The sequence below is a fragment of the Crocodylus porosus genome, unplaced genomic scaffold (assembly GCF_001723895.1).
Source record: "Crocodylus porosus isolate Cpor-Errol unplaced genomic scaffold, CroPor_comp1, whole genome shotgun sequence".
Taxonomy (NCBI): Eukaryota; Metazoa; Chordata; order Crocodylia; family Crocodylidae; genus Crocodylus; species Crocodylus porosus.
Window position 1 is genome coordinate 12,198,014 of NW_017728926.1, and position 25,854 is coordinate 12,223,867.

Genomic DNA, 25,854 nt, shown 5'->3' on the forward strand with positions numbered 1-25,854 from the left:
AATTCTTTACATACACACGCATGTATCGAAGGAGGTAAAGGTCTTATTGTGTCCTTTTTGAACAAGTGCTGACTGTGACCTGGGCAAGGAAACGACGCACCTTACAGGGAAACCACAGACCCCGACCACCACAGCGTTCTCGCAGAAATACACGATGTTTCTCATGGCTACTGATCAAACTGCTTTTATTTAATGACCTGCACATGGATACAAAGGGCTGATCCCACAGTCCTCCAGGCAATGCAACACAACTGCAGACCACTTTCACAGTTGAAAACAAAATCAAGTTTGTTACAGATACTGGCCATCCGGTTACACCCCGCTTCAGCATACCTCAAGCACAGGCTCCTTCCAAAGCAGCAAACAAAGCCCTTCGGCTCAGTGTTCGAAGCTGCAACCATTTCAGCACACAGGCTGCCCAACATAAATGTGAACACTTGGGGTATGTTTGTACAGCACAGTGCAGTACCATAGCGATGCTGTTTCTAACCAAGGATATTTGATTATCAGATACAGTACAGCTGCATTAGCGAGGCACTCCACCAAGGCTACTTAGTCCAGCTGGAGTGTGATACTAATGAAGTGACAATTAGCCCAAACGGAGCACTACATTAAGGAAGCTACACTGCTTCTAGTACCTGAGCTCATTTGGGTATTTCTGCATAGTGCTGCAGTGGGCTGTGCTGAAATACCTTTAATATTCCAACAAGTTGTGCCAAGAACAACTTATAACTTAAAAATTAGAAAATTAGAATATTAAAATTCATGCCAAGAATGACCATCCATGATACATGGAAGGAAAATAAATTGCAAGTCTCTTCACTCTAAAAAAACCTACAAACAAACAAACAACCCCCCACAACATTCTTAAACCCAGTTTCATGTTATCACTTAGTTTTTCACTGTGAATGCAGAGTGTTTACAGATGCAGTTCAAGGCAACTGGCATTTCATGTTTGCTCTCACACATCAAAATATATTTTTTAACCAGAGAAAAATATCCCCAGGAACATCCAAGCAATGAGGTCTGTGTTGTGCAAACATTTAATAAACTAAAAAGCAGTTGCAATAAATAAAGGCTACAGAAAAGTTTTATTCACCAGTATCTTCCCTCAAACTCCCCCTTGTGTCATTGCAATTTCTTTAAATGAGCTGGTCAGTCAGTGTGTATCTGCATGCATCATTTAGATATTCTCCTGGCGAACTTACCCAATGTCCCCTCTTCTCATGCCCCACGTACAGCAGCTCACACATTTACAAACTCTGATTTTCTTACTACAGCACATATTAATGAAGGGATCCTCCTTCTTACCAAGATTTTAGTTATGTTTGGGGGCAGGTAAGAGGCAAGCCATCATGTGGTCTGGAAGTACACCCCAAACTAGAGGGGAAAAAAAATACATCCTTAATATCTTGGCATTAATCTCTGTTAAAGGTTGGGGAAAGTGCTTCTGGAAAAATAATGGAGTCACCAAATTTTGGGGCTTTGAAGAAAACAGGTTCTTTTTCCTGACTGATTCAGTGACGTCTTGGGCTGACTGATGAATCTTTTTAATCTCATTAAAATGTCTGGTCCTGGAAAGGAAATCTCCCTAGAGGTATTAAACATTTCCTCTACTGGCAGCTCCTCCCTTTAAATCTTCCCCAGCAGAACTGTGATATAAATCCCTGCCTCGTTCACAGCCGTGCGTTTTGTAACATATATTTAAGCTGACTTATGGTGTGAGCTCCTGGAGATGATCAGCTACTCAGAATCCCAGTCAGCCTCTTTTCCAGTCTCGGTGTCCCCTTCACTCGTCTGCTTACCGCCACGCACGGTTCAGCAGCTTCACCTGAGCAAGTCTCTTTGTAATCATAGTGGCAAAAACCAGTCCAAACAGGACGCTGCTTATCAGCACGTAGTCATAATCATCTTTCAGAACGTCAAACTGCTTGGACGGGTAGACTCTGGTTTGGTAGATGTCCAGCCCAAAAGCAACAACCTAAATGAGACCATAAGCTATTAGGGCAGCATAAAGCACAAATCTAGTTTATATATACACACACAGCGCCAGACCCATACCTATGGTTGTGATTAAACAAAATACAGTTCATGAAACCATGAAGTAATGAGCTATCATGTGGCCTGAAGTTACAGCCTCCTCCTTGCAAGAAGTTTTGAAACTATCCTCTTAGATCCCTCAGTGCCAGATTTTACAAAGTACACCTGTTCTGTAACTCACCAGGCACGTAGACTCCAGACCTGAAGGGGCTGTATAAATCCCTCTCATTCGAGATATAGTTTGATTGTAGTTGATAAACCTCTCAGCATGGATTTGCACATCTGGGGAATAGGGAATCAAGTTCTCTTCTCTGAAAGACAACAGAGGAGGATCAAAATCCAACTCAACACGATACAGAGGGAACTCTCTCGCAGTCTTACTTGAGATTTACAAGTCTGGTGATACTAGACTAGAATCTTTATAAGGATTGTTGAGCAGGGTCATTCAGTGGTGGATAAAGGAAGGAAGAGCGGAAAAACCTGACAGCCAAGAACTGGCTATAGCTAGATTTTAGGGCTCTTAAGCTGCAAGACCCTGTATAGTTCAAGGCTTTGGGAGTGTATCAGTTGAAGTATCATCCTAAGAACCTCAGTTAATTATGTGGGTTACTAATTACCAGAATGCTGGCAGAAGATGCTTTTTAGAACCTATCTGTATTACACATCAGTTTACTCAAACCTGGATTGGTAGCAATGCAATCCAATTACATAGAAGACAGTAACCACTATATTCAGATTAAGAGTTACTGTGAAACTGGCCAGATGGAATGGATAAAAAAAAAAAAAAAAAAAAATCCATTCCAGGCTACCATGTTTAATTTATCCACTCTTAGTGAGGGGAGGAAAAAAGAGTTACTGCTCCAGAATTTTTCCTACCTGCTTTGTTCTGTAGGGATCTCTGGGCGTCGAGGATCCAGCAGAGCCTTCGGAAGGGAAAGAATTGCCCCAGAGGGAAGCCCAACTGTACATCAAAAGAAGTATATCTTAGAAGCAAATTGCTGTTGAGCTCGCAGGGCTAATCTAGCTGGCCTCCTGATGCATGCCACAGAATATGGAGACACCATTACCTGCCAGCCATGAAAAGCAGGCTCATAAAGACAAGCAGAGCTGCATTATAGAGCTGCATACAAATGTTGTTCTAAAGGCAGCCTGCGAGTGAACTATCATGGCACAGCAAGGCAGAATATATAAAGCACAGAGTTTATATACAGGATGAAGGGCCCTGGCTACCTAAAGATATACTTTTCTTTCAAACAAGCTCAGGAATTACCATGGCAGATAACTCTCCTAGACATTGCAGAGTTTTTTCCTTGCATATAAAAGTTGACACGCAGGTAACTCAGACCCTCCACCCCGCCCTAATGCAATTCTTACTGAGCAAGTGACGGCTGGTGATTCCACGTTCAGTGATGGTGGCCTCCATGGCACTGATGGCAGATGGAAAGATATAGGACTGTTGGAGGACTTGAGGCAAGAATGGGCGGTCGAGGGAGCTGAAGGCTGTGGCGTTATACTGCTCCGTCCCTTCATACAGCTCTAACACAGTGAACTCATTCCGGCGTGCCTTGGTGTTCCAGTATTGGTACTAAAATAAAGGGGAAGACACCGATCAGGAAGCCAGGCAAGGCAGTAGGGCACAAGTGAACACACAGAGGTAGCAGCTAGTGAGAGCAAGGTTAGCAAATATGCCAACAGTGAAGATAACTGCCTCTCTTTCTGAAACACAAAGCATTAAAAGCATTGACTTGTCCTTACCACCACCCAGTTTTCTGAATGGACAATGTGGACGGGTCCTTTTGCTTTCTTCTGCACAGAAGAGTGGATGATCCGGCCTGTGACCCCATCAATCAGATAGATTCCAATGAAGGTGCGTTCATGATGTGTATCCGTGCTCTCGGTCACCACTGCGAGCAGGTTAGGATTCAAAGACTGAAAGGGTGAGAAGAGAGAAACAGAGATGCTTGTTTCTGCAAATGCTGCTGTATCTGCAAATGGTCGCAGACCTCTGTGGCCAAAGATGCAAGGAAAAAAACCCTTTACCATTAAGCACAGATAGTGATCAAGAAAGCTATTATCTTCTCCAGGTATCATTGAAGATGTGAGTGGTCTTTAACTGCCTTCTGAAAGCACTCACGCAAAGGAAACATCCCATGCCAAATTCAACTTGTCTTAGCGTCTACAAAAGTTTAGAGACACCATTATGTCCACACAAACTTAGCATCGCAGGGCACCAATTGGCACATCTCAGGTGATAACTCAGCTCCTAAAAATGGTATTTGATTTACAAAGCTCTGTTCCTCGATCAGGAGAGAAGAGGAGCAAAAAAGTTTTGAGACACTTATTTAAAAGCTTCTTTTCAAGGCAAATGTGACAAGACACAACTTTTCACATGTCTGCAGTACCTTATAGAGGACACTACGATCACCCATCACACGGCCCTGCGAGTGCACATGCTCATTGGACCTCTTTCCCTTCACGGTCACTATCCTCTGTACTTCAGCCGATATGGTCATCTCCCAGCTCTCCTCTGTCGTCAAATCCTATGGAAACAAGGTGCAACATGTGGCTTTATCTCATCCTTCAAAAATAGTCTCCACTTCCATAACAAATGGGGAATGCTCCTAAAACGTTCCATTGGATTTACCACACCAGTTCAAAGCAGTGCTCCCTCTGGCCTGGCATTTTGTCTAGGACAGCCAGTTTCTCAGAACAGGCAGTAGGGTCTTAAGGCTCTAGGGGAAAGAACGTCTGGATAACTGTGCTCTTGTTTTCTCTTAGCCCCACAGTGCTCTGTACCCAGGAAAATAGAGAAATATGGAAGAACTGTTCCTTCTTTTCTAATCTTGCCAGCCTACAGGAAGAAGTTACTGATGAGTCTGGATTCTTCACTAATGCATTTCTGCAATTGTGAGTTTACAAAGACCTTATGAATCTTTGGAGAACTGGAAGAAGTCAGTAACAAACTCTAACACTCGCTCATCACATCAAAAATCCCATTAAACACTACAAAGAGCCATCCTACTGATAACCCTCTGAGGCAAAGTTGTTGCTTACGATACTGAGAGTTGGTATCATTCTTCTGGTGGTACACAAAGGAACTACCTTGCTGCCAATCTAGGTTCTGTATCATTTTCTGGCTACCTGAACTGAAAACCCATACGCAGAGTTCACCTTAAACTTCCATACCTTTCGCAGCCTGAATCCAGAGAGCTTGCCCTGATCAGCATCCACTAAGTAAAAAAATATGGAGGGAGCTATTTCTTCTAACTGGCGGAGGACATTTTTAGTTGCAGGGAAAGCTGTAACCTGGGAAGGTAAAGAAAACTCGGTGAACATCTATGTTTACAAATTTACAAGTAAAAGTAAATCAAGTCCAATGAAAACTCACTGGATCAGATTCACCACAGATGTAAATTCCACTGACTTTTACTGCTCAACAAAAAGGTGGAATTCAGCAAAACAAAGGCAGAGGGCACTACTCTCCTATGCTGGCTGGTAAGAAAGACAGCTAGTTTGATGCAGATTAAAAACATAGGTGCGAGGCTTAACAACCAGGGAAGTTTGCCAATCAGCACATGACTAGATGGATTCTCTTGATGTTCTTCAAGTGCAAGAACAATTCCATTTTTGAATACAGATCAGCTTGCCCTGTAGTGTGAGATAACCAAATGCAGTGAAGAAGGCTGTGCCGCTCAGTGCAGAGAAAAGGGTTCTTTGTTACATGGATAAGGAAATGATTTAATATGGAGTTCTATCTTTATGAAGTCCCCTCGAGATAGTGTCATCTCTTTTGTGAACTGCAGCTTGATAACATTTTTATCCCTTGACCCACAAGGGGAGAGATTTATCCTGGAGATGGAGAATAAGTTGCCTTGTGGTGGCAAGTACCTTGAATTCATCATCAATCAGAAGAAGCACTTTGGCATAGTCTTGATCCATGATGGGCAGAAGCAAAGTCTGAAGGATTGGGCGCTTTAGAACTGGGGGAGCCACCTGACTTCGCTTCCCAAAGATGGGGTTGAAGACATAGAGGGAGCTCATCTTGGTCTCCTAAAACACACAATGCAATGGGAAACTCTGAAGCACAAGCAAAGAAAAGAGTCGGGGTGTTTCCCAGATTCTGAAGCTGTCTGCAAGTTTGGCCATTTATACCCGGAGTTTGACTCCCAACAGCCCTTTCCTTCCTTCCCTGGGCCCCTTTCCTATAGATGAAGGTGCTGGGTATTGAAACTCTGTTTTCAGCTGGTTCCACTGTACCACATAAGTTATATTAAGTTCTGACTGGATCCTACACATACTTTGTCCAACACAAATGAAGATGCCTTTCCTTTAGCTGGTTGCATGCTGCTTGGTGACTGGTAGCCTTTTCTATCTAGCTAATGTACACAGGCTCCTATTTTCTACATGCAGCTAGCAAAGGCACAGGGCGAAATTCTCTCTTAAAATGTAAAACAAACACATTTAAAAAGCAAGCCAGATATTTTGGCCTTGCTGCTTAGAGTGTTTCTCTGCATCTGTCTTCCCATCACTCGCCTGTTCTATTCTTTTTTGGCCTAATCATAGTGAAAGCTACTTTTCTGAAGGGTAGAGGCTGGTGAGGGGAATTTCATTTCTATACAACTAAGACCCATGTTAAGTGTGGGGCAAAGGACTCACCTTGTCTTTAACAAGCAGTGTACATTGTGGAGGGTGTGGGAAGTGGGCTGTAGTTCTCTGGACCATGAGTTTAAAGGAAGAGCCAGGCCTCACATTCTTCAGGTACTGCTTCCATAGGATGGTGCCAGAACTGCTTTCAATGCCAAAGAGCTGATGGACAGAGACAAAAGGAAAGCCAACACCTGTAAAAGAAGGTCTTTCACATCCAAAAGTTGCACTGAGCTTTGGAGTATGATGAAGAGGAAAGACCCATGTCTTTTCCCTTGTCCACAATAAAACACTGCTGGTATCCTCATCTTTCCTACCCTAGCAAGAGTCCCAGACACTGAATTCCCCTCATCAGCCCCCTCCCCGAGATTGTTTTCTATGTTCCAGGAACAGCTTTCCAAGCTGTGCTCCCCTCACCTTTCCTGAGGCTGTCACCATCACCATCATTTTCTGCAGGTTGAACTCATCTCTAGCCAAATTGTCAATATTGATCTCATTCTTAATTTGGCTCCGTGGCTTTCTGGCATCATAGAACATCTTCCAGAGGTGAGCAGTCCAGGCCTGCAACAGGATGAGCTGGGAGGACAGGCGCTTCAGAAACATCCCCAGCAAGCCATCTGCAAACAGGTCAGTGACAACAGTTAGTGTAGAAAGGAATAATCACAGTGGGGGAAATGAACACACAGCAGAGCCACAGTCTAAGTTATATGCTGCCATTTCTACAGTAAGAAAACTCTACTTCACCCTTCATGATAAGCAAATCATATTTAATCCCAGTGCCACCCCTTCATTAAACCAACCCCTGCCCCCAGCATAGTGCATAACCCAGGCACTCTATACTTTACAAGGAGGCTTGACTTGAGATCAGTCTCTTCCTTGGGTTTTTCACCCTAGCCATTCATATAAGTGCATAACTAAAGCTAATGGGCATACTGAGATTGCATCTCTGCACTCAGAAACACAACGAAGATAAAGACCCACCAGAAAAGGAAACTGTCAAAAAGGACAGGAAAGAACTGCATGACCATTTAGGTTACCTTGAATAGCTGCATCCAGGACAGCAAGAAAAGAAATAATGAACAAAAGGCAATTAACAATTCACTCTTCAGAGTAGGACAATAAAGGAGACTAAAGGGACTGTTTTGGAAAGAGTCACCTGGCTGAAATTTCTTACAAGACTGTGTTCAGAGAAACCACAACTAGAGAACATGCATGATCTAGCTGCATAAGGGAACTGGACAGACCACTCCAAGCCTTGAAAATCAAGTGCATTTCAGTTCGCTTTGCTCATACTTTCTACAGAGGAAATCTGGGAGGTGAAATCCCAATGTTAGGGATAAAGATGCTGAAACTATACCAACAGGTAAAAAAAAAAAAAAAAAAAAAAAAAAAAAGTAAAACTAAACCCCTTCAAGCAATTTCAACTTTTCCCCTCAGCAAAGCCTTGTCTATTACCTGCTTTCTTTCCAAACTCTCCTTCCAGCTCAGCCTGTGCACCTGTCAGGGGTAGATCCACCATCTCCAAGCTTACTACTTCTGCCAACGATTCCTCTCTGCTCCACAGAACTTTTCCTGAAGGGATACAAAGATGAGGTAACATAGGCAAATCAAAGAAAAGCACAAATGTGTTTCCCTTCTCAGCAATGAATGCAGCACAGAAAACTGACAGAACCGAAGCAGCTCTTCCAAACCTAGCCACTTAAAATGGACTGCCAACTATCCTTAACACTCAAGACTGATATACTCACCATCTGGCTCTCAAAGGTATATGTGTGTTTCATCACAAAATGCTGCATTTTGGAACCAACCCAGGTATCTATTTTTACTGTGTAGTATATAGCAATATGTAATCAGTGACAAGAAAACCATGTTATTAAGCTATAGCTATTGCTGAAAGGACATACCAATGACTTGAACTATGAATAGTCTGGAAAGTACTGAAGTCATCAAACCATTTTTTTCTTTACATATGAGCTAGGAAGTTCAAACGCAAACATTCTTGCAAGGCCTGAGATTCAAGTCACTAAGATGACTTTCAAACCCAACTGTAGCATAACATCATTTGCTTAAGTAAAGTCCCTTCTTTTTTTGCTGGCGCATTGAAGAATAACCATGATATGACTTGGATCACTAATCCTGTAGTAAGTTCTGAACAGACAGAACCGTGAACTCCTGACAAGTTTAGTAAAGCCAACTAGACTCCCCTGTCCTCCCCGCCTCAAGAATGTGACGTAACTGGATTCTCACCTGTAGTAATATAAAAAAACTGAAGTTGTGGGGGCAATATATTGTTAGTCTTCACTCTCACCCATGGGGTTTGGCTAAGTAACTTTTACAATGATCACTGAACTGACACCATTCAAACTTTCAGCAATTAAAAGACATGTCTGCATGCAACAACGAGGCTGGATTCCACTACCCAAGTCCTATGCTCCTTGAGTCTACATAGCAGAAAAGGGATAATCAGCCAACCTGGTTTCAAGTTACCTGGCTGCTGGAGGAACACAAGCATGTGGTCTTCTGTTTGCACCAGAGCTCGGTAGCCCACAGAGTCATCTTTCTTCAGAAAGACTTGGATGTACAGCTGGGAAGAGGGGTTACAAGGAAAAGGAAAAGGAAGGCTTTAACCAACTGCTGGATGAGAAATATACAATTCAATCCACAAAGTACGATCAAAATAAAAGGATTTAAGATCACTCTGTTCTATTTAAGGTTTGGAAGCAATCATTAGATGCTTACTGTAAGGCTAACGGCTAAATTATATGCTGCTCAGACTACAGTCTGGTTGTATATGGCTCTTATGGTCCTTCAGGTATCGTAAATTGCTGAGATCAACATACAGAAACAAAGAGCAGGTCAGCAAATGCAACGGCTCTTTTGTGGTTGGCAATATTCTTCTGCATGACCTCAAGGCTCCTCTCTGCCTATAAAGTCATCCTGAGTCTTCCATCCCAATCTAAATCCAAAATAAGCTTTAACACCACACCTGGCTCACGTGCAGCACAAGTACATGTAGTTTTGCACACTTCTCATCAACAGTGACCCCAAGAACTCTATCCAACCCTGGCAGTTAAGAAGAGCTACCATTTCATGCAGTACTTTCCACCTTTACTTCTTTTAGCATTTTACACATGTAGATAAATCCAATTAACCACATTTTCCAGTTGTGGAAATTAACACACAAGAAGTGAAGTAAACTGGTCAGGACCAAACAATAGGTTAGTTTTATAGGGAAAAGGAGAATCCAGCTCTCCTTGATTCTCAGAACAGTGTCCTATCTAACAGACACGCTGCCTCAGATAAGAGTCTTTTCTGTTTGAGTGGAGGAGCAGCAGCAAAAAGGCTTCAATAAGACTCAGAGTTTATCTATGACTGAGTTCAAGACAAACTCCCATCCACCCCCTTTTCAGTGACAGGCCCCATCTTACCTGCTCAGGCCTGGCACCACTTTGCTCAAAGTTGAAGGTTATTGTGGTTTCCAGCAGTCTTTGCCCAGTTTCAACCAAATAGAGGTTAATATTGTAGGTGTGGTTGGAACAGTCTGGGAATTCCTAGAACATTATGCAAAAACAAGCTGAACTAAACACACACAATCTACACTTATACGCGGCCTCTTCTCACAGATAACTGCATACTGTGCTTCAGAATAAACTACTTACAGGGATTACTTCCCAACCCTATAGTGCAGGCTTTCTGCAGTAGAACACAGCAAGTGCCTAACAGCACATAACACCGCACACCAGTTTGAGGTTAGTAACTGAAACTACAAGTAATATTAGCTTTAAGACACAGTTCCAATTTTATTTCCTGAGAGCAATTGCTGTAATTTTAATCCCACTTGCAAAAGAAAAAAAAAGGAAGGCAGCAGGGGGTGGGAACCAAACCCACACACCACAGAGCAAGTTCTTATAATGTGTTTTTTCTTCTATAAAGATCTAAAAAGTACTTTATAAGCAATCATTTGAGCCTCAGTGCCTCGGATACATGGCATCAAATTAATGGGCAAACTGAGGCACAAATGGCTCTAAAACTTTTGCTAATCACTAAGCAAATCAGTGGCTAATCTGGAAATAGAATTCGTATTTCCTGGTGTCCTGCTCCAAGTACTAAGCACTCTCTCCTTCTAAATACATTGGAAACTCTACATAAAATTCCATATTTAAAAAGTAGCTTCCCTTTTTAGGATGGGAAATGCGGGATCTACCGAAGAGCAGTCCTTAAATTAAAGGCCGAAAGCAGGCACTGTGTTCAGCCAGCGGAATGGTTTCAGGAAATACAGAGCCCAAAGGTGATTTTGCATAAAAATGAATCAAACTGTTGCACAAATATTACTCTCCAGGATAACAGTGTCCTTCCCTCCATTCTGCCTCTTAAGCTTAACAGAAAGGAGCAGACCAATGATTACAAAGAATGCCTTTAACTCCTATGAATGAGCTAATTTCCATACCGGCCTATGGGGATGTCCCAAAGTGTTTCCAGTATGAAGGCCATCCGGACTTGCAGATTTCTGCAATGAACGCCAGAATAGAAACAGGGTTTGTAAACATGAAAAAGGCATGGAGAACACAGCATCCTAAGTTTTTCACAAAAGCAAGTTCTCTCTCCTAGCTCTGCCGAACTTGGGCAAATGATAGCCATACTGATAAAGGAGAAAGTTATGTAATATCTGCGAGAGAACGTTTGTATTATATTTTACACGTATAGGATGTGTACCTTTGTCTCCTTAAAGGAGTTGCCCTGTTTGAATTCCTGGTTAACTCAGGCCTACAAAGAGGTTGCAATGACACCTAGCAAAACAGCAGCACGATAGTCTTCTGTATCTAGCTCCATACAAGTTATTACCACAATATTTGGACCATCAGCTGAGGGGAGAAGTTATTTAGTTGGCTCCATCCAGGCTACAAAGTCTGGCTGTTCCCACGGCTAATCCGGAGATCAAAGGAAACTTTGGAGCTCACAAACCCTAGAAAATGGGAGTGAGGGTCATTTGAAATCAACTTGTCACAGCCTCAGAGAGGAATACTTACGAAGTCCAACCTCAAGCTGTGTCTGTCTATGAAGCCTACGCTCGCCTAAGTTTTATCAGCTTGCAGCAGTCCACATCGCATAATTTTTGCACTTTGCTTGCATCAACTAGATCCTACATGGAATTCGGGTATGTACCCTGTGCAACTGGGTTGTACTAACCACTTCATTCCTGCAAGTCAGGACAGCAGCCACAGTCTTCTCCCCAGTTGTTGCAAAACTCACCAAAGTTGCCTGAAAATGGAAGAAGCAGAAATAAGAACATGGTCAGAGCCTTAAACTAAGCAGGACTTAAGAAGAGTGGTCCCCATTGTAGTGAAGTGAATTGAACTGCAGAGCAGCTTGAGTGGAAAGGGAGCTAACAACCCTTAACAGATTTCTTCACAATCCCTGAGTACAATCACCGAGCATGTACCTTATCTCTAATTAGCTGGAACAGGTTACAATTCTTTGTAGCCACTAGTCCACTGGAACTACCAGCACGCACAGTACTAAGGCTCTTTGCCTAGCCCAAGTCTAGTTTTGGTAAACTTACTTGACATTTACAAGCGCCAGCAGCGCAATGTCCCTAAATTGATTTTAAAAACAAATAGCATAGGTGAGATAAGAACGGTTTTCAACTGCTGCTGTAGAAGGCATAATTGAAACTCAGTGTATTTTTTCATAATGTTTAATGTGCGATTTATACAGGAACTTGTTTTCCTGATGAACGCAGCCAGTCCTACTCTCAAACCCACTGAAATTTCAACTTCAGTTCAGTTCCATGGTAATATTTGCCTTGTTTACCTGCTGGAAGTCCCGGAGGTGACTTAGCAGCCCATGTTTGTACTGCAGCAATGTGAAGCGACTTGAAGATAGCTGCAGGAAAAACTGAGTCCGGGAGACACTGACAGGACTGGGCTGGGTGGTTAATATCCTCGGCTGAAATCTGTCAGCAAATTCCAGGTCAAGTGACTGGGAGGAAGAACAAACAAAAAGGTGGAAACTGAAACTCTCAGACAACCAGAACAGACGCATCCCTTCCCCACAAGCAATCCAAGCTTTACAAAGGGTTCGGCCAGTGGTTCTGAATCCACCATGGCCCAATGACCTACCACTGAGGTAGACTACATCAGGCTATAGGTAGAGGCATAGTGAGAACCTCTGAAGTGTCTACTAGGTTCCCAACTGACACTGCAGGAAGGACCAGTTCCCATGACAAGACATCACAGGAAAGGTTGAAGAACTAAAAACATGGGCACAGAAACTACCATTAGATAGAGAGGATGTAATCTCTTCTCCCTCCACCAAATTATTATGGTATGTACTAAAGTCTCCTCCCCAAGTACACACACACACTGGACACTTCTGAAATTGGTGACCCTGATATTGCCACTCTGGACTGGCTAACCGAACCTCAAGTAAGCTGTGTGTGGAAGGCTACTTGAGGGTGGCTTACCTGTAGCGGGATTTGTTTCATCTCGTGTTCAGTTTCCAGAGATAGAGCATAGAGTGAATGTGTATCGGAGTCCACACACACGAGCACTGCCTCCCCTATGACATTACAGGCACCACTCAGGCTCTTCATCCAGGGGACTGAAACTCTTATCTGTTGGGTAAGAAAGATGCAACAGGTTTGCAAACCTGCAAAGAAATTCCAAGGGGAAACTTGGCTGTGTCAGTTTGCTTCCATCTTGCTGGATAGCATGTGGTCCATGGCTTAGCATACACGTCAACACTTGTCTTAGTTACACCAATAAAAGCCAACATAAAAAAAACAGAAGAACTTCATTCATCAACCAAGAGTGCATAATTTTTCTGGAATATTTAAAACAAGGACATTTTAACCTGTAACTCAAGGAGAAATTGTCATCAATCTGACACCAAAACCCAACTGCTCTCAACTTCGCCATGAGTCCACCAAACTTTGAAGACATGCAGTTGTAAATTCAACTTCTGGGTCCCTGTGCTATTTCATGGGGAGAGGATACCATCTCATCCATGTATCATCAACAGAGTTAACTTCCTTAGCTACCGTGCTAAAGATGAGAGCACTTTTGTTACATAGGATCCATTCTAGAGCCAATATGGTGACAAGAGTTTCCATCCTGAATCAACAAAATATACCTGTTTTGAAATGTCTCCATCCTCCAGGCTGAAGGTCAAAACATTCAAATGGCTTTGAGAAACAAATCCAATGGAATATATCACCCCGGTTCCATAGGAATACAACAGCTGGTACTGGGCACTCTCACTGTGAGAAAAGCAGCAGCAACAAATCACGATGTACAGCACCCAAACCTGTGCTTAAAGCTCCCTGTTCTACAGCCCTGTTTAATGTTGACATGAGTTTCACAAGGACAGACTGGGTAAACCACCAAAAATATAGCAAACCAGAAAGATTCTTCACATTGACACAGACGTGCCTTAGGAATTCCTTTTCCTCAGTTTTATGTTCCAGTGCCCCACATAGTAGGCCCTGACATTCGGACTGGAAGCTGCTATGTGCAAAGTGGCTTGCTTTAGTTAATACAGTTCTTTTATTAGTAGCTTCCTGCTTCTCTGCATGAGAAATCATCTCCTGACTGGTTTCTGTTCTACTGCTCTAAGATATTACGTGTCTTCTCTCTCAAGTCTGTAAGTACTGTATTATGCACAAATCACAACACCCATGGTTTATAACCTGCCAGCACTAAAAAGGCAGCAAAAAGAAATGTGCCCGTTCATTTTGGTGCACTAGCCCCTTCCCTCCTGATATTACGCAGATGGACACTCTCTTCGTACAGTCCCTCTCTCAAGAGATCTGTATGTTCACAAAGCTATGCCAGGAGAAGGAACAAACCCCCTCCGTTTGGTTGATGACATACATGCACAGTTAAAAAAGCACATAGGTACCATGGCAGAAAATAGGCTCTGAACCAGTGATCTGTACATGATCCTCAAGTACTTTGTTTCAGATTTTTACCTTTCTGATAAATGCTCCACCCATTTCTGGTGTCCATTGGAAAGGTAATGAAGCGAGAGGGCAGACTTCTTCAGGACAGCCACATACTTTGCCACATCCTGCAGACCTACTAAAGTAGCCATCTGGAAACTAAGCACATGTCAGAAATAGGGAGTGAAATGATGAACACAGAGATACTACCTAGCTCCTGGAGCCATAGCAACCACCAAGTAACAGAAAACAGCCATCTACTTCCCCACCACAGTAGCTATGACCAACGTTTTTTCCAAAAAAATAGCTACCCTCCATTATGTACAGTTGACAGTGTAGAACTTTAACAGACAGCTCTCTAGAGATAGACACAATGGACTATTTCAAAGTGATTTCAATCACAGTTTCAATCAACAAGCAGGAAACTCTGATCTAACTCAAGGTTTTAATTGCATCTTGCATCTGACAAGCCCAGATACAAAATCTTTAGCCTCATTTTGATGTCGATTAAAAAAAAAAAAAAAAAGTACCAGGTTACTACAGGATCAAGTATAATCCCTCAGGTGTCATGTTAGCAATATTTGAGCTACTTTCCTTAAAATATACCTATAGGGAAAACAAATTTCGCCTTCTGAATTGACAGTCTGCTCAAGAGTTCCCACCTGCCAGTGTCCAGTGATGTTTCCCAGTTCAGTCCTCCAATGTTCGTCTCCCAGGAACGCAGAATACGCCCACCACTGGACACAGTAATGGCATCTGGAGTTGGGATGAGAACAACCCTATTACTGTTTTGTTGTCTTCATTAACTATTTCATTGCTGATTCTACAAATTACTGTTCTACTCACACCAGTAGGACGGTACAACACATCTGGCATATGTAGTTACCCAACTGTCACCTGGTCAGCTGCACAGCAGTGAGGGTGGTCACAATGTAGTTTCCAGACAATGATGTGTGTTGTAAGTCACTTTTATTCCTGGCACTAAAGGCCCAGGGGGATGAGCACAAATCATAAAAAACATTTTGTGTAGCTGTAGTCCTAGCCTGCACTACACAGCAAATCCAACAGAGCAGAGCAGTAAAAAATAATGCTCATCCACACAGAAGAGGAAAAGCTAAGAAGTAAGTACACATTAACAATGTCTGTCCGCACCACAGGATCAAAGCCACAAGCTCTAGCGCATTTAGCCCTCTATTGAATTCTCAGCCATAATTCTGTAAAACCAAACACTTGTTACGCTGGAAGGCCTAACTGCTTTGCTTACCCTGTCCATGGATCAGCATGGCATCTATCGCTCCTTCAGGAGTCCCTTTATCTACATGGCGCCACACTGAAAGGAACAAGGCATCAAGTGAGAACAAGCTTCCATCTCCCCCCACGTACATTAGAATCACCTTCGTCTCCTTTCCAGTGTCATGCTGATAAAAGGTACCAGGTGACAGTGCTACAGACTGACAGCATCTGCTCAACTATGGGGCAGGTACAACATGAGCAACACCAACATAAACTTTCACATAATTGCCTCTGAAAAGTGCCTCATCTGTAACCTGGAAGAATAAGTCTGAGGGATGAAAGAGAGGAGTTGAAATGTCATGCCCCATTCAGTTCTTGGTCCTACTATGTTGGTTAAGAACAGGTCTAGATATAAGCAAAGGCACAGACATACCATATCAGCATCTAATCAACTGATATTTGAAGATAGGAAACAGAGCCCCTTGGCATGAAAGAAATAAAATAAAACTGACAAATGCAGAGCGAGAAACATGCAGATTCCTGTCTCTAGGAAAGCTAAAGCCATGTCTCATTCACATTTACCACCTAATTCATGGTAAGAGGGTTAAAGCGCAAGCTTTGATACAAGCTGTAATTTTTCAATTTGAATATCTACCAGGGCTTAATTTTGGTCCCAGATGTGCTAGTTGCAATGTGAGGTAGTAAACAGCCTAACATGTAAAGCCGTGCTCCACTCACAGATTTCCCCATTTCTGGAATTCAAAGCAGCCATCACGTTTTTCTCCGTAGCCACAATAAGCTTCTTGGACCCTTGCGAGGCTTCCAAAGAGGCAAACTTGAGTTTTCCCACATACTGCTGTCTCCTAAGGAAGAAAAGATTCAGTAAAGGTGTAAGAAACAAAAAGAACGTACTGCACGAACCTCCTTCTTGGGGGCCTTCAAGAGGAGGTTGGATAGATATCTGGCTGGGGTATTATGATCCCAGCACTCGTTCCTGCCCAGGGCAAGGGGTTGGACTTGATGATCTGTTCAGGTCCCTTCCGACCCTAGAAACTATGAATAGGAAAAGGACGATAAAAATTAGAGTACAGGTACTCCTCACTTAATGTTGTTTCATTATTACGTTGCCGATCTACTAAGGAACATACTTATTTAAAGTTGTGCAATGTTCAGTTATAACACTGTTTGGTCGCCTCCTGCTAATAGGTAACTACTGTGATTTAACTGGCTTTGCTAAAGTCACATTTTTCAAGAACATAACTACATTAAGCGAGGAGCACCTGTACATGGCTATAACACAAAAGACAAAAGACAGGGCAATCACGAATGCCACTGATGAGGACTGGCAGAGAGCAACCAGATCGATTTCTTTCTTAGTTGGGGGGTGGAGAAAATCACTTCGGAAAGAAGCTGAACTCTGACGGCCTGGGACTCTATGTCAAACCCAATTCTACAGAAGTTCAGACCAAGCTAGAGCAGCAGTTCAGGCTTGACTTGGAAAATGCAAGCTATGTTTTGGGGTTCTCTTTGTTTTGTTTTTTTTACTACAGAGAATTATAGTGCAACTCTTTTGTTGCGAAGAACTCAGAAATCCACAACGTGTCGGAATCCTTTTAACACTACGAATCCCTGCACCAAATCCCTGGGTTCACCTTGCGGATCATGTTTCCACCCCTAACAGTGCTGATATTGTGCAGCACCCCATCGCACCCTTTTTTGTCCTCACTGAATATTTCAGTTCAAATACTTGTGGCTACTGGGACATAACATTAATGTGGGGGTACTTTTTAACTTTATTTTTTTGTCCTCATTGAATGTTTCACTTCAAATACTTGTGGCTACTTGAAACATAAAATTAATCTTTTTATGTTCCAACAGCCACAAGGATTTGATCGGGGCGGGGGGAATCAAATGCACCACACTTAATGGGGTTCAAACATTATATTCAACCAAATGCCAAGCTTTTATGTTGGAAGAAATTATTTTTTCTATAATAAGGACACACTAGCATGTCCTTCCTTTACACTGTTTGCTGAAGTTGAAGGAAAACAGCCCAAAAACAACGGCAGTGAAACCTGCCACGCGGGCCTCAGACTGTGCCGGCCTCCACTCGTGGTAGTAAGGAGTGTTATGAGGCGAGGGCCGGTTACAAATGGACAATGAAGCGCTGGGAAATTGTCCCTCCCCGTGTGCCCCGGAGTGGCTGGTCCGAGCCCGACCCTCAGCCCGTGGCCCGTGTCCGCACGCACCAGTCGAACTTGCCCACTTGGTCCTCGTACACGGCGGCCACCAGCAGCGGCAGCGGCAGCAGCGCCCACAGCCGCGCGCCGCCCGCCATGACAGTCCGCAGCGATCCCAGCAGCCCCCGCGGCGCCGGAAGCGGGCGCCGCTCGCAGGCACCTGAGCGGACAGTCCTGGTGGACTCCCGGCAGCCCTCGCGGCGGAAGGGTCCTGGCGGCGGCGCAACGTGCGAGCCATGCCCAAGTCAAAGCGCGACAAGAAGGGTGAGTGTCCCCCGCCGCTTCGCGCACACGTTGCGTTGAAGCGTGTTAGGAACCGGGCACCCGCATATTAGGGGGCGGCGGGGGGGGGGAACAATATTGGCTTTAATTTCTCGTTGTAGCCCGCTTTGTTTGATTGGGAGTGTGGCCAAACCATGCTTTAAATGAGATCAGTGGGTTCATTGCGGCATAAGCGTGACGTTTGTCAGGGGCCCCCCGGAAGACCAGTCCAGTGGCCTCACCGAAGCTTTCCAGCATACGTGGTGCTGCTGATGCCCATGCGCTTTGTGAAAGCCCCTACCTCAGCGAGGCGCTGTCAGCCAGTTCCCGGCAAACTTCCCTTTTCAGCAACAATCATGATACTAATTATTGCCACCATTTTTGGGCCCTCCTTCTGTACGGGTTAGGGCGGCCACCATAGATGACCTTCCAGTTTTTTCCTACTCTGTCGTCCTCTCTTGATACGAAACCCCAGCGCCTTGATGTCCTCTGTTTTTCTCTTGAAGAATGAGAACACGTTTTTCTCTTTGAGAGACAAACAGAGGACATCAAGGCATCCGGTTTCATATCAACGGAGGACAACCGGCCAGTCCTCTGTGATGGCCACCCCAGGGTCCTGGGCAGCCTATGTCTGAGTGTCACCCTAGGGACACTCTGACCCCTGAAACCTTGCGAATGGTCAGCAGGACAAGACTGTGGTGAGACTGAATCAGAAACATCAATATAAGGTTGATTGCTAAGCGCCCTGTGTCCACTGGTGTGCTTCTGTTGTTGTGCTTTGTAGTCCTGTTTCACATAAGCAGCGGCCAGCTTATCGCTCCTACTGATGCTGGTTTTCTTTTCTTTTCCCAGTTTCCTTGACAAAAACCAGAAAGAAAGGTTTAGAAGCCAAACAGAACTTAATAGAAGAGGTAAGAGCGCACATCTGAGGAGCTGGGTGTGAATTCCTGGTGTGTGTTACAGAGAAACACAACCTTACCATCTTCCCTGGTATTGACTTCTACCAGGGTCCACACTGTGGAGTTAATGTATGGGTTCAATTTAGTATTTATGGATTCAGTTTAATGTCTGCTGCATCTTCAATGGGAAGACTTTATATTAAAGTTCAGAATAACTGATACATCCTTGATGTGAAGAATTTATATGAAATGGATTTTTGGGGCTGGGACATAGGCTTGGAGCTTGATCCATCCACTCCACAAAAAAAAAAATTACGGGTTCTCTTATATATTTTGGGAAATCCTATGTTTATACAGTTGTTTAATGCAGAATCTGGTAGTTTCCCAATTGAACCGTTCAAATAAGGAAAGCTCACATTTAAAAAAAAAAAAAAAAAAAGAAGTTGTATCATTATCAGTACCTAATGGGGGCTGGGCAGTTAGCAATGTGTATATAAAATCCTAAATACTGCTTCTAGCCCATTATCTTTATGCTGATTATGTGTATTGGTGTGAAGTTGGAAATCTTCCACCGTTCATTACAACTGCTTAATGTGCTTTCTTATAGCTGCGGAAATGTGTGGATACCTACAGATACCTCTTTATTTTCTCTGTTGCCAACATGAGAAACAACAAGCTAAAAGACATCAGAACTGCCTGGAAACACAGCAGGTAAGGAGCAGTTTCTCAGATGTCTTCCCTTGTGATTGATGCTTCTGCATGTTGCATTCTAAGTTTGCACAGAGCTTAAGCAGGTTTCTGTACATAATTCAGGGGCAGGGATGGGGGCATGGGCTGCATGTGGGGCTTGTGCCAGGCAGGCCCTGCATGCTGGACTGGATCAGGCCCATAAACTGGCTTCACGCACACTGTGCATAGTACATGACCTGGACCAGCTCCCCATGTTCTGTGTGAGGCAGGGCAGGTGCATGCTGCATACAGTGCCTAGGGATGGAGCTGGCACATACCGTGCAAACAGCAAGCGCTGCAAATCCAGGTTGCACACAGCAGGGGGGGCTGGATCCCGCTAGATGAGTTTGACACCCCAGCTATAAAATATTTAATTTGATACCATGTGACATTTTGATTTCAGTATTAGCACTACACAGCACCAAGAAAGTATGTAATGTGCGTACGTTAAAAACGAGCCAGCTGACATCTCGGTGGGAATGGCCACTAAATGGAGATGTGTCTAGTGGAGTTCCGCAGGAGTAAGTACTAGGTTTGATTGGGGAGGATGCAGAGAACCATAAAAAATATTTAAAGTCAGATAAAGTGTGTGTCATTCAGGAAAGAACTCTTGTTTTCTTGAAATTTGTTACAACAGGAAAAGTCTCAACACTCTCTGTTCATTTAGTAATATCAGAAAGGAAAACAGTTGCAATAAAGAATACTTACCTTGGTCCATGATTAATCATCTCTGGTGTACTGAGACCATGGAGTCTTGCAGTTTAGTTTATTTATTTTTTTTTTTTTTAAGGATATTTTTTGGAAAAAATAAGGTCATGATGGTGGCCCTGGGCCGAGGTCCAGCCGATGAGTACAAGGAGAACTTGCACAAGGTAGGTTCTGACTCCTGGAGTTTTTGCACTTGTGTTTCGGAAGTAATCTCTGCTTTGTGTAAACCTCTAAGAGGGAAATGCTAGAACTGCTGTAAACAACCAGACTGGATCAGTATTTTTCCATCTGCCATAAATAGGGTTAATAATTAGATGGGAAGATCTTTACGGCAGGGACTGTCTGTTCCATGTTTGTTCAGCACCTAGGGAAGTGGGTCTGTTACTGGGACACCTACGTGCTACCAGAAGAATAATACTACAAAGTCAGCCTTTCACTAATTTGTTGCATCTTCAGGTGAACTTTGGGATGATGTGGCCCCATTTCCAGTCTGGGCAACCTCTGATACTAGCTGCCACCTAGTATAGCTTCACTCGCTATACATCAATTTGAGTGCAGTGAAGGATTTATCCTTCAGTGCACATAAGGACAAGTGCATGAAGATGAAACAGGACTTCCCTTTCCCAGCCCCAGAACACTGAATATTCACAGGATATTCAGTCGGGAGACATTCCTTAATAGTACTGTAGCAACTCTATCCTGTGTAATCCTTCTGCAGCAAAAATAGGAAGACTGTCCAGTGGGAACTACAGAAGCCCCCCTATGATAGACAGGCTTTCAATTCTGTTTAGTTCTGTTGCTGAACCAGGACTGGAACTGGTTCTGGGAATCTTCCCAGCATCCAGTATTCAAGCTTTAAAAAATGGGGTGTCTCAACCCCATGGAGTTCTGCAGTTTGAAAAACTAAACCTGCACGCTAAGCGCCCCAACATGAGAGTAGATCTTAGTGACGTCCCAAAATCAGGTTCTCATGCTTTTCCTTATCGACCTTCTCGGAAGCTTGATTTCCATCCAGTCCCCCAACCCAATGATTCACAACCCTTTCTCTCCTCTCATGACAATCATCCTTCACAGCCTAGTGTGGGTATGTTCTGCTAAACCGTGGCTTTCCTCAACCAGGAGAGAAGTTTCCTGTCAGGAAAATTCATGCAATTGTATCCTTAATTTAACCTGCTTCCCAACATTAATCAGCCTGCAAAGGAATGCAAGAAACTTTAGGTTTGTTTAGTTGCTATCTGCATATGGGAGGATAGGGCCCTGTGGTTTATCCAGGCTTCTTCAAGTTCCACCACAGCCTGGATATATTTTGTTTTGAAGGGTCTTTGGCACTGCTCATAAATATACTGCTGTGTTTCATGTGCCTCTCATTTTCTAGATCAGCAAACATCTGCGAGGTGAAGTTGGTCTCCTCTTTACCAATCGTACCACAAATGAAGTGAATGAGTAAGTCTTACTGGGGGCAGACTGAGCCTAATGACAGAGGGTCTTCATTTTACTGGGACTGTGACTGTTAATAAAGCATCTTGACAGAGAATTAAAGTGCAGACCAAGAACCTCTTCCCTCTCTGTGAAATGAAAGCTAGTGTTGGGCAGCAGATCTCTAGTTTATCTTGGTGTTGATCTCACTCTTAGCCTTCAGGACATTTTCAAACAGCAGCAAGGCACCAGAGTCCCACCTCTGATAACACAGAGAAGTACAAACTGTCTTCAGGTGTTGTCTGGCTGCAGAGGAGGCGGCATGGAAGCAGCATAACATCTTTTGATAATCTGGCCCGTCATTCACCCCAGCCAGACTATACAGAGGAATCTGTTAGGGGATTATTGTGAACTCAGCTGGGAAGGGATGAGTTTCTTTAATGATGTTTTAGGAAACCTTGCAAATTTGCTCCCTGCAAAGCTATGTTTTCCCATCAAAAACAGAGGGAATATCAACAAACTCAGTTACCCACCCACTTCTCTCCCTCCATCACTCACTCCCCAAAAAATAGAAGGCTCTGCTCTCAGAGCCTTCTATAAGCTAACAAGAGCCAGAGGCTCAAGCAGTTATTCTTAAAGCAGTTTGTTCTCTTACATGGAAGACATGTGGTGCCATAGTGGTGAACATCAGTAGAAAACCATAACGAGGTGCTGTTTTTGCTGCGTCTTTGCTTTTTGGGGGTAGGGGAGGTACTAGTCCAGGCTGATTCTTCCCATGTAAGACTTTAGTCTAGAGTGGTGACTTCACAGATAGCTAATGCTCTTGCTCCCTGGTCTTCTCTCCTAGATGGTTCTCAGAGTTCAAAGAGATGGACTTTGCCCGTGCAGGTAACAAAGCACCATACACAGTGAGTCTGGACACAGGGCCCCTGGAACAGTTTCCCCACTCCATGGAGCCTCAGTTACGACAGCTGGGACTGCCAACTGCTTTGAAGAAAGGTATTTGGGGCAGGGGCCTTACTGAATTTTCTTTTAAACCTTGGTAGCATTTCTGTTAGTGTCTTATACACATGGGGTCTCACAAGAAGAACTAGATAACAGAAGCAGATGTTCAGTGGGGAACATCTGATACAAGTCCCCGTTAATTTCATATTTGTTTTTTCCATATCATAACATTCTGGCATGGGTGAGCCCAGGAACCTGACCTACAAATAACAAGGATTTCTCAACTGGAAAATAACATTTGTGTCCTGCTAGGTCTTTGCAAAAACTAACACATGGAGTAGTTTATTGATTTCCCTCCTCCAAATTCCTTTGGTAGAAACAGGCTGAACTGATATTTGCATGAAAATGAGTAAGCCATGAACAAGACTTCAACACTTGTTTCATATCTGTCATTTTCTGACTACATAACAATAGATCAATCACAGGGTTCACCTTTGGCTGTGACAGACTGGTTTCAAGAATGAATCTGTATATATTGTTAAGAGTTCAAATAAGCAAGCCTAGATCAAGATCAACCAGTTTTGAAGGACAGAGGGAAAATCAGAATAAATGGTAAACTTAAGAACCATCACTGAAACCCTGCAGGATGGAATGGAGTCCAACTAGCTTCATTACAATGTTGGTAGCAAAAGTCCCAGATGGGAAGTTTCAAGTGACCTCAATGGTCCTCTGCCTCAAGTGCCATTCATCCCACCTTCCTTTTTCCATGTTCTTGCAGGAGTGGTGACACTGCTTTCAGATTATGAAATCTGTAAGGAGGGGGATGTCCTGACTCCTGAACAGGCTCGTGTGTTGGTAAGTAACATACTTCTAGCACATCTGCACAACTGCCATTCAGCAAAAGCCAGCATTGTCATTATACCATCCACTAAGCTGCCCCAAGAGTGCCAAGTTGGTCTGGATATAAAGATAAATTCTGTGCCTCGAAGCCATTTGGGCTCAAGTGACATGACTGCAGTTATAGGAACCAATCAGGATGTAGGGTAGCTGCTGTTTGTTACAGCTTGATATGCTTTCTAAAAACTGTTTGCCCTGTAAGCAGTAATGCTTAAGACAGGGAATTAATGACGTGCTTGAAAAACTGATAATCCAAGGGACAACTGTGGGAGCCCAGCTGCTGACTAGTGTTCGAGAGGCAGTTATTGCTTATTTGTAAAAACAGGAAAATTACTAGGTTCAAGTTCCCTGTATGGCCAGGGTATTGCTAAATGAGTTGTGCATAACATCTGACCTCATTCCTAGACCCTAACACTCACATTCTAGTCAGCTTACAGCAGGCATGATGAGAACAGCAATAAAAGTACTTACCATGTAGCAAATGGACGAAGAAAACTATCTGCATATAGGTGATTGTTGTAGTTCATTTGCCAACATGCCTCTCCAAAAGTGAGCCTTTTAATTCCTACCTCACCTGCCATCCCCCTATTTAAAAATGGCTTCTACTGTAAGTGTACAATTTAGGCACAAAGAGATTAGAACCATTAGTGATGATTTCCTGTTTCTTTTTTAGAAACTGTTTGGCTATGAGATGTCAGAATTTAAAGTGACCATCAAATGTGTGTGGAACTCTGAGACAGGAGACTTCCAGCAGCTGGCCAAAGACGCAGAAGAACTAGAGGAAATGGAGGAAGAGGAGGAGGACGATGACGATGACGAGTAGTAGCAAGGCTACTGAAGGACACAAGAGACAGTGTTGTTCTGTTTTAGGGACGATCAGTAGAAGCCTATGTTTCTCTCCCAGTTGGAGCAGGATGAAATTGACCATCTCGGACTTGTTATCTATCATGGAAGTTGCCATTAAATTTTATATAAAAAATTACAATTTGGACACTTTCAGTGCAGCTTATCACTGCTTGGGTGGGAAACCCTGAGGCTGAGAGAGAGACCTTACAGAATCTGAGAACAGGGTAAAGATCATGTGGAAAACAAAACCCTTCCCTATAAATCTATTTTTCAGACTCAGTGTGTATGTGCACAAATCTACTTCATTGCTACAATCTTTCCTCCTCAGAGAACTGCTTAGAACTTGTTGCTTTCCAGTAGAGATGCAACTTCTCTCTAGAGTCGCCCCATAAGTCTGTTAGTTTTAACAGAGAAAGATGCCAGTCAACAAGGAATGCCAACTAGGTCAGCCTACAGCCAAGTCTATTTCTGAGTACAGATGTGAATTAAAAATTTAAGGCCAACAGCCAAACCAAACAGCTGTTACCACTATAGTTTCTCCCTCCTCCATCTCAGGCTATTTTAATCACACTTTATCAAATGACTTGGTTTCCTTTTAGAGAGAAGGAAAATTATTTAAAACTGTAGGCAGTAGAATAAATGTTACTGTTGAGGCAGAAGGGGAGGACATCATTCTGATGATGTTATTATCTGACTTATTACAATTAATGCGTTTCACACATTAAGGGAGCCTGGGCATAACTCCAGCCTTTACTGGTGGCATGCTGACAATTCAAAATGCCGCTCTAGGCAAAATAAAGTTTAATATTTGCCTCTTAAGCCAGGACCTCGGCCTAATGTCCAAATAGGCATCTTCAGTAAAACTGGGAGAAGACAGTGTTACACAGCCATTAGTTACTGAACAAATGGAACGGTTCCTGTGCTTGAGTTTCCCCAACACCAAAACAAAGATCATTCCTTCAGTTATGCTCTTAAACATGTTTTAAGAAGCCTGTAGCTGAGGCAGCAAGTATATCAGCTAAAGCCAGCTTCAAGAGGCCTAATTAGTTGTTTAAAG

The 25,854-nt window shown here is 43.3% G+C and overlaps 2 protein-coding genes across 3 annotated transcripts; one reads left to right on the top strand and one right to left on the bottom strand.

Annotated features, from left to right (window-relative positions):
* Positions 1–168: 168 nt before the first annotated feature.
* EMC1 (ER membrane protein complex subunit 1) lies at positions 169–18,209 on the bottom strand. Of its 2 annotated transcripts, XM_019541489.1 has the most exons (24): positions 18,106–18,209; positions 16,595–16,719; positions 15,888–15,953; positions 15,286–15,379; positions 14,654–14,782; positions 13,816–13,942; positions 13,148–13,297; positions 12,496–12,663; positions 11,872–11,943; positions 11,132–11,191; positions 10,113–10,235; positions 9,172–9,268; positions 8,140–8,256; positions 7,722–7,730; positions 7,102–7,301; positions 6,697–6,846; positions 5,929–6,090; positions 5,227–5,346; positions 4,443–4,580; positions 3,796–3,969; positions 3,415–3,625; positions 2,917–3,001; positions 2,222–2,351; positions 169–1,981 (listed from the first exon to the last, which is right to left on the bottom strand). In XM_019541489.1, the coding sequence occupies exons 1-24, from the start codon at positions 18,192–18,194 to the stop codon at positions 1,802–1,804; spliced, it is 2,976 nt and encodes a 991-aa protein (XP_019397034.1). In that variant the 5' UTR covers positions 18,195–18,209; the 3' UTR covers positions 169–1,801. The 2 variants fall into 2 exon arrangements, with proteins under 2 accessions (XP_019397034.1, XP_019397035.1); XM_019541490.1 differs by lacking the exon at positions 7,722–7,730.
* Positions 18,210–18,268: 59 nt separating this feature from the next.
* MRTO4 (MRT4 homolog, ribosome maturation factor) lies at positions 18,269–25,063 on the top strand. The gene is made up of 8 exons (XM_019541492.1): positions 18,269–18,360; positions 19,210–19,268; positions 19,864–19,967; positions 20,776–20,857; positions 22,069–22,136; positions 22,957–23,108; positions 23,833–23,909; positions 24,625–25,063. Exons 1-8 carry the CDS (start codon positions 18,333–18,335, stop codon positions 24,772–24,774), a joined length of 720 nt encoding a protein of 239 aa, XP_019397037.1. The 5' UTR covers positions 18,269–18,332; the 3' UTR covers positions 24,775–25,063.
* Positions 25,064–25,854: the final 791 nt, after the last annotated feature.